At 42.8% G+C, this 8,758-nt stretch overlaps 1 protein-coding gene across 2 annotated transcripts in view; it reads right to left on the reverse strand.

The window, feature by feature from the left end:
* The window catches only part of LOC144732589 (serine/threonine-protein phosphatase 2A regulatory subunit B'' subunit beta-like), an 82,083-nt gene extending 74,423 nt beyond the window's left edge, over positions 1 to 7,660 (reverse strand). The window contains exons 1-3 of one of the 2 annotated variants that reach the window (XM_078614043.1): positions 7,334 to 7,660; positions 4,208 to 4,649; positions 2,790 to 2,907 (exon numbers count right to left, since the gene is read on the reverse strand). In XM_078614043.1, the coding sequence (XP_078470169.1) occupies positions 2,790 to 2,907; positions 4,208 to 4,446 (357 nt within the window). In that variant the 5' untranslated portion in view covers positions 4,447 to 4,649; positions 7,334 to 7,660. The remainder of the gene's footprint in view (positions 1 to 2,789; positions 2,908 to 4,207; positions 4,650 to 7,333) is intronic. The other variant, XM_078614044.1, reaches the window with a different exon arrangement.
* Between the last annotated feature and the right edge of the window lie 1,098 nt (positions 7,661 to 8,758).

Consider the following 8,758-nt stretch of genomic DNA (forward strand, 5'->3'; position numbering starts at 1 on the left):
TACCACAATTAAGCCAGAGACTTACAAAAATATGTAGTGTATGTATAAATGTGTTCCCCAGTTGTATCCCGATTGTGCCATTCGACGTTATGTCATTATATGAAGTATACATGCTGAAATAAAATAAATCACGACGTTTCGATCGCAACACAAGCGGTCGTCCTCAAGTGGGAAAAATATAATCCAGCAATGAAACTGGATTATATTTTTTCCGCCTGAGGGCGATCGAAACGTCGTGATTTATTTTATTTTATACCTACGTGACTTTACCGAAAGAACCAAAGAGTATGGATTCCTGCAGTCACGAAAGCTTCAAATCAAGATTAAACATACTGAACTCTAGCAAAAAAGTGCACCTCAATGTGTTATACGTAAACATGTATGCATATATGTTTAACTTCTTTTGCACCATACGTAGCCAACCATGCCAAATCGGAGGTGCCGGGTAGCCACAGACTTGACTGTGGGGATCTCTTCCACTCTATAGGGAAGCATTTTCCCATCCGCCCTTCCACGGAGAGAACAATGTTCCTTGCATGATAGACAAACAAATGTTTTAACCCTTAGAGCTCGAATTTAGCCAACTGAAGTACACACACTAAATATTTTTGTTATGTCATTGGTGACCAGGCTGAGAGCACGAAATAACAACACTTGAGAACGCAGTTTAATTATAGGTGGCTGCCAGGATTTTCAACCCAAGATACCAGCAGTACCAGCTCAGTGCGCTGACCTCTGAACCAAGTGGGCATCCCGATGCAGTCGGACTCTTAAGTGTAGCGAGCTAATGCAGTCGAGTGGAGATTCTATTGCGGGAGAAGTTGTAGGAGTCTGTGCCCCCTATTTAACAAAGCTTTCATCTTATCCCCTCACACCTGGCTTGGGAGAGACTTACATTCAAGATACAGAGCATATTAAGAACAATGCAGTTTATGCCAACCACACCTTGTTATTGTGTTTTTCCTTTTGCATGTCATCCTACGCATGGAGTTTTACACATAGGTTGTGGTATGAGTGATCATGCCCCCCTCCATGTTTAGATGAAGCGTGCTTTTGTGTGTTGTGTGTATCGCGTTCTACAATCGTTCTTGTCTGGTCACCAATGATGCAGCAACAAAAACTTTATCACGTTCAATTTGACTTGTCACTATGTGTGGCCTATTTTAGCAATTTCAGTTGAACTAATATGTGATGAACAATCTCTGCAGGGCGCAGAGGAAGATGCACCACCTAGCGTGGATTCAAATGCATTACCCAAGTGTGCCGATGCAGAACTTAAAAAAATACATGGATGAAGGAAAATATGTTCATGTTGTTTTGTGAACGACACAGAATTGAAAGTGATTCACCGAACTCATCGTTGAATCGAAACAATTCTTGCGATGTGATCTTTTCCGACCAAAAAGCGGCGCACGCATTGCTGCTGTGACGGTTCGGATTAAAAATGTCTTCACGTCACAACACCAAAATCAATAACGCAACACGAGTTGAAAAATACGTCCTTCTCGGACACAAGGCCGACTGTCGTGCAGGTCGCTGTAAATGTTAGACACGGGCGCACATCACCGTCGCATGACAGTATGCCAATCGTACAATTCGAAATAAAGATTGCGAGATGAAAATAAATAAATGCATACAAAAAAGGAGCGGCAGTAAGGCAACAAACGGTAATACAAAGCAGCAGGGAGTGAACATCTCAAACAAGCCACAGCAGCGGGCTCGCTATTCATTACAACGATCACTTTGCCATTTGTCACGTAAGCTGTTAATGTGGTTGGAGGTGAACGGAGGAATGTGGGGATTAAAGGTAAATGCCCCATGTAATTCTTTTTCACTTTTCGTTTTGTGTGCGTGTTGTGCGAGTGCGTGCCAGTGCGCACGTGGGCGTTGGATTTTGTGAAATATAAAATAAATAAACGATTCCACGGATTGTCACGATTCAGGGTCACGAATATATTTTTTTATGATAGTGCCTCTAGTGGCAGAAGGGGTGGCATCAACCTATTACATACAATATATAGAGAAAGTGTTAAACACGGATGTACACACGCATTTAAATGCATATATTGTGGATAAAAAATATATATCTTGATAATTTAATAAAAGTATTGTTAGGAAATTTCTCCCGTTACACTTTACCATTTTCGATACATTTCTGGAGTTAGGTTGTTAGAGCCTTTGACATTAACGGACTCTTAACCACGGTCCGTTGTGACGTAGGCAACTCACAGCGAGCCACAATTCTTAAATATACTGGTTGTGAAGGTACTTCTTTCCTTCGTGTTCTACGATTCATGTTATGATGTCTTAGTGCTTGTGTGTTCTGGCTGTTGACCTCCCCACAAGGTGATACTCATTTTTATCATCCCCAGAGGGATGTTTTGTGGCAACCGTCAACCACGATCTGTAACTTGCAACCTTCCAGTTGGGGGCTGCTCACTCTACAACTGAGCCAAAATCAGAATATTTATTTATACTGGAGTAATCCGATGAGCTATAAAGCCTTTTTTCACAGATTTCCAGTAGGGTCGGTCAGAACATTACAACAAAACAAAGAACAAAATGGGCGTGTAAAGTACAGGAAAGGAAAGCACTTTAAAAAATACACAAATAAAACTAAATTTTTTATGTTACCAGGTAAAACCCACTGAGTTAACAGCTTATTTTTCAGAAGCGACCTGGCCACAAATGATAGCTCAACAAAGTGGTTTATCATGTGTAATTATATTGCAAAGAATGGTTAAAGACGGACGCAAAGACAGAGGAGTCCACGCAGATTGTGGCCTTGCCTGCCTGCTTCCCAGCAGTCGTCGCGGGGTCCTGTGCGATCCCGAGAGCATGTGGGGGCTGCGTGGGCTTAAGGGGGCACCAGAGCCCAGCATGGAGTGAGCAGGCTGCTTTGGAGATCTGCAAGAGCAGCAACAACGCCGCCGTCAAACTGGCGAGAAGCATCGTCCGCAACCGCATAGAACACGGACGGGCCACATCTGGCCAACAACTTCACTTTGCACGGTCCACAGCCACACGAGGCAGAAGCCTCCCACTTCCAAACGGACCGCAAACGATACTGATGCGTCACTGCAAGCGTCTTGGCCACGCTAAGTACGCTCGCAGGAATGGAAGAATCTCCAGGCACACGTCGCAAATTGTTGGTACAACCTGAAAACACATCAGAGATCAATAATGCCACTTGTTTACCCAGGTTCCCGGTACGTTTTTGGAGTAGGGGGCAACGATTGCCGTCTTTCCAAATAAAGTAATTCGCGAGAGATTTTTCAAATTCTTCAAATCTTGGATCATAAGCTACAGAATGTCATTCAGCTTTGCCACTTTTCCTGCTTTCATGATTTATACATTGTCTTGTGAACACATTTTAATGCATATTCTTAGGTTTTTTCGGTAAAGTCACGTAGGTAAGAAATTTAAATTTATAAAAGTAAAATAAAAATAGAACTTTTATTTTTATTTAACTTTTATTAACTTTAATTTTTTACCTACGTGACTTTACCAACAAAACCTAAGAATATTAATCCTTGCAGTCACGAAAGCTTAACATCTAGAATTAATACATTTTAATGCGTTTGCTGGATTTAAATATGGCAAGCATGGCAAAATAACAATTGATATAAAATCGGAAAACTCTTCACTCATTACGTTCTTGGTGAGGAGCAAGTTCGCCTCAGTCAGCTCATTTTGCTTCTTAAGCCACGCAAGGCAGCAAGCATAAGTCATAACATACCCCCCCCCACTGATGGTTGGCAATAAACCAACATTTTAAATTTTCAGAGATGGAATAATCCAATAAAGCTTTAAACCAAATTTCATGATTTTTTTTTATGTAGTTATTGGTGACCAGGCTGAAAACTTAGCCAGGGTGCATAAGTCCGTTCCTCAAGGATTGCAGTTTCTTTTGATTTTCAATCCAACTGAGCTTTCAAACACTTAATCAGTGCTAAAAGAGGACTTTTTTGTTGACTGTTTTGATGTATGAACTCGGTGTAATCTATAAATTATGCTGGATTGTGGCCTTCAAGGACCAGTGTCACGCAATCCTGCCATCAACTGCCAACACTTGGGAACTCGATTTAATCACTGGCTGCCAAAACCCAGATTCAAATCCAGGATCTCAGCGGTGCCCGCTTAGCGCTCAGAAACAGCACCCGTCTCTTCAGCCACCCATCCATTTCAGCGTCGGCAGCAGCGGTACCTGGGCGAAGATGTCAGCGACGTTCGGCCGAAATCCGACGAGCTCCCGTTTGCACTCAGCATGGCAGCATCATCCTCCATGTTGCCGTCAAAGTCCGGAGAGCCCTCCTCCCCTCCCGTCGCGTCATCGTCAGAGTTTTGAATTTGATGAAGAAGCTCCTTCAGGGACCGCCGAACATCATCGCTGCTCAACCAGCGGGCGAACAGCTCGTTCACCTTCATCTTGAGCACCGGCTGCATGGTTGAGTTGTCAGGGTCAAGCCAGCAATGGTGATGGTGTTGTTGTTGTAATTGCGGCTGCGTCGCCGGTGCGGCCCGGACAGTCTCGATTGGGCACAGACAGTAGGCCCGGTGAATCAGCCAAGACTTCTCACTTTTCAATTAAAAATTATTGCTTGGCCTTGTCTTGTCCAGGGAGCCCAAGAAACAAGGCTACACTTGACCTACAGCAGGGAGATAGTGGTGATTGTGGGAAAGGAAACAGTGGTGGTGTTCAAGGTCACAGTTTCACATTCGCGTGAGCAATAAGGCACATATTCTTTGGTTCTTTCGGCAAAGTCACGTAGGTATAAAATAAAATAAATCACATTTTATTTTATACCTACGTGACTTTACCGAAAGAACCAAAGAGTATGGATCCCTGCAGTCACAAAAACTTCAAATCTAGATTCAATAAGGCACAATTCATTGTTTTCATTCACGTCCTATCTCCACCTTCAGAGGAAAAAAAAAATCATTGTACACAATAAAAGGAAGTTTCTTTAAAACACATTTAACGCTCACCTGTCCAGCCTCTCAACTATTCAGGCCGGCTTACGAGGGACTTGGGAGCTCTGGCTCTGTGCCTGCCGAGTTCTGGATTGAACACCGCGCCCAATTTGCGAAATATGCACGCATTATAAATGGTGTTCATTATTCATGCGATTTAAATAAATAACGATGCCCTTAATCCAAGAACTCCTCGCTGAAACACCAACATATTTTCAGGAGGGTTCTACATTGGGATGTTCGGCCAATTCCAATTCTGAGTGTTTCGATGGAAACCAAATGTAACTGTGCATTCCACAGCAGTAAAAAAATTAACCCGTAAAAACAAAGTTTTTCACTCTAAATCCTTTATATGCGTGGCGGCTAGAGTCCTCTCGTCCTCTGGCTTGTGATGGCTGCCACCTATGGGTCAGATGATTGTCTGCCAGCATTAAGCAATTGGTAATTAAATATTTTAAAAATTTCCCCTAAACAGTGTAAAATTTTGAAAAAAAAAATTCACGAAAATTGTCACGCACAACGAGTCTGTGTGGAAAATGTCTGCTCGATTGGATCACGGAAAGTGTGTTAAAAAACGACCGAAAGATTTGCACAGTCGTAAGCAAGCAAGCAAGCACGCAAGCATGCAAGCAAGCAAGCGAACTTAATATAAAGGATTTAAAAAAGGACCAAGTTAGAGATTTCCTGGTGGAATGATCGTGGAGTGGCGTTTATCGGCCGTTACTAATTTACAGCCTTGGTTGGACCAAACGATTAAAGCTCCACTCTGGCTTGTTGTCGATCTTCCCATTAGACAATGCATGATCCAGGTCTCCTTTTGAAAAATAGTTTCACTGGGCCCTCACCTGGCGAATGTAAAGTATTGTTTAACAAGTTGGCTTTCGCCACCAATACCATTCATTATATAGGTTCTTTTGGGTTAGATCGAGTAAATATGTGTCGTTAAACCCGCCACCACCCGACACAGCCAATTAGTAAGATTGTAAACGTTGTGTATTTGCTCTCCAACATACCAGTGTGTTGCACTAGTAATGAATTGGCATGTTCTGTTTACATTATAAACCTTACGAATTGGATGTCGGGTGGTGACGGGTTTAACGACGCATTACTGTATATATTCATAATCAACGTTTTTGGGTTAGATCGCGTTATTTATAAATGTGTCGTAACCCTCCACCACCCGACACGGCCAATCAGCATATTTACGCGATCTAAACAAAAAAAAACCCATGTATTATACTGCATGTCTTTATAGATTGTCTGTGGCAGTTGTGATGAATCTACGGGTCTATCTAATACTTATTTAATTTAAAGATAATCTAACATCATTCATGACCTATCCACTGCTGGATGAAGGCCTCCCCACGGTTCTGTTCAAGTTCAAGTATTAGGTATAGTCCTGTGAGCCATTCGGCTCTTCAATCGGGTGCAACCGCAGCAAACAAAAAACAAAAACATGTGATGCCCACGGGAGCCGATTCGATCTATCCGCTCCTTATTCGCGGTGGTCATCCTCTTGGGCACGATCACTCCTTTGGCTTCCGTCAATAATCAGTCTCGTCCATCGATCATCCTTCTCGTGATTGAAAACTGATTTCAAGAAAGTTGCTGTTTGTGTTGTTTTCTGTCCTTCCACTGCACCTCCGATAAGCGCCGCTGGCTACGTACGGTGCGAAAGAAGTTAAACAATGTGCCCTTCCGACACCCACTGACTTAATGCGTTTTTCTTGAAATCAATGGTATCGCCAAACATACCTATCCATGCTTCTTTGCTATCTTTACAACTTTTGTTTGACGTGTATTTCAGTGTACACGTCCCGCTCCCAAAGTAATAGCACGAACGCACACCGATTGAAAACTTTCTTTTGCAAGCACATTGCTACGTAGCTTTTCATTCTCAATTAAATGTAGCTTTCAAAGAGCGCTCAGACCTCTTGCGCGTCTTGATTTGATCGATTTCATCTCGATCAGCCCTCAATAGTTAAGCCGAAATCGTAACCGTGCCTCAAGTTACCAAATACTTGCAAAATACGACATTTTCGCAAAGGAGAACAATGATATTTCGTTGCACATCGTAACGACTCATGGAAATAATCTCATTCCTGCTCGAAAGAGCGTAGGCCAGCGCTCACCGCCTTGACTACTGAAGGAAATTCCACATTCCCATGAAGGTGACAAGTCCATCCAAAACACACCCCTTCTCAACACATTTCCAGCTGAACACATTCGCAACTGCAAGCGATTACATTTGAAACATTCCATTGAAATGCAACTGCAATTTTGCATCTGTACTTTGAAGGTACAGCAGCAGATTGGAAAATTAAGACTTAAATAAGCGATTGAATGAGTGAGGCCTTACATCGACAGAACGGCGGGACCCTCCCGTCGCCTAAAATTCATACGGAGGAAGGAGACCCAAACCCGGCAGGAAGGCCAGGCAACTTGAGGGGTCCCCGCTAGATAGCGCAAGCTTCAAGCGTGAAAGTAATACATCCCCAAAGGGTTAACAGCGCAGAGTATTGAAGATCTTGCACGTGTTTAACAATGTTTAAAGTAGTTCGTTACCTTCGTTGGCCTTAAGGAAACGTTATTTCAAATAAAAGCCGTAACATTTTACAAACTTCAGGCGTTTGCGGCGGAATAAGCCAATGGGAGGGCGCCACGTCACGGTCGCTTTGGCAACAGCGCCGCGTTGTTCTTGCGTGATGACGTCAACGCGTTGCGTAGTGACGTCACTAATCACGTTGCCGGAAAGCCCGCCAAGGGGGCCGTGTTAAATTGCTAGATAGGATGAGCGTGCAAGGGTTGGTCATTGTTGAACTGTTAGACAAGATAAGCATGGAAAGCGTTCCTTTTAAATTGTTACAACAGATATCGTGTGCACATGTTGAATTGCTAGACAGGATAAGCAGTTGCTTGGCGTCCGTATGAAATTGTACACTTCGATAATAATTCAACACGTAGACCCATAGACTCACACAGAAACCCATAGACCCTCATAGAGACCCGCATACTCAGTGGCCTAAAATAAAATGTTTCGCTCCGGATGATCGCTACAAAGTGTGTGACCTGTGTTTTGATTTAGTGTGCTGATCTTAAAGGTGCATTGAAAAATTATAATACTCCTATTGATGCTCCAGCTGTTGTTGTGGAGTGGCTCATGCAGCCAGCTATGGCTGCAAGGTTTTGCTAGTACATGTTGTTTATGCCATTTATTGTGAAAATTCCGTCACAGTTCCTATGATTGCTTTTTCATTGCTTTCATGGCTTTATTTTGGTGATTTCGAAAAGTGTATTGGTTTAGCCGTGTTTGTGTTGTAGTACAGAGTTAGACTGATGGCCTTAATCTAAGTTGTCTTGTGGTTGTTGGTGTTTGACTTGCATCCCACTGGGATTTTTGCACACAGCGTTGGTGTACGGTGTTTTTTTCTGCAATATTTTGCTGTCTTTTCTTGGATTTTCTGTTTGCACTCAGTCACATATTCACTTTAAGATGTTTTTTGTTTGTTGCGGTTGCACCCGATTCAAGAGCCGAATGGCTCACAGGGCTATACCTAATAAATGAACTTGAACTTGAATACTCACATAGACCCACGGAAAGCCGTAGACTCACACAAAGACCGACAGATCCGATTAATTATCGCGCCTGGATACGTACGGTGCGAAAGAAGTCCATGCAAACTCACCAAGAGACCCACAGACTCGCACAGATAACTCAAATAGTTAAATTTCCATCCCACCAGCGATTCCGAATACTTTATTAGGTTTTTCTGTTTTGCCTTTA

This window comes from Lampetra planeri, chromosome 43, assembly GCF_965212315.1.
Source record: "Lampetra planeri chromosome 43, kcLamPlan1.2.h2, whole genome shotgun sequence".
In the NCBI taxonomy this organism is placed as follows: Eukaryota; Metazoa; Chordata; class Hyperoartia; order Petromyzontiformes; family Petromyzontidae; genus Lampetra; species Lampetra planeri.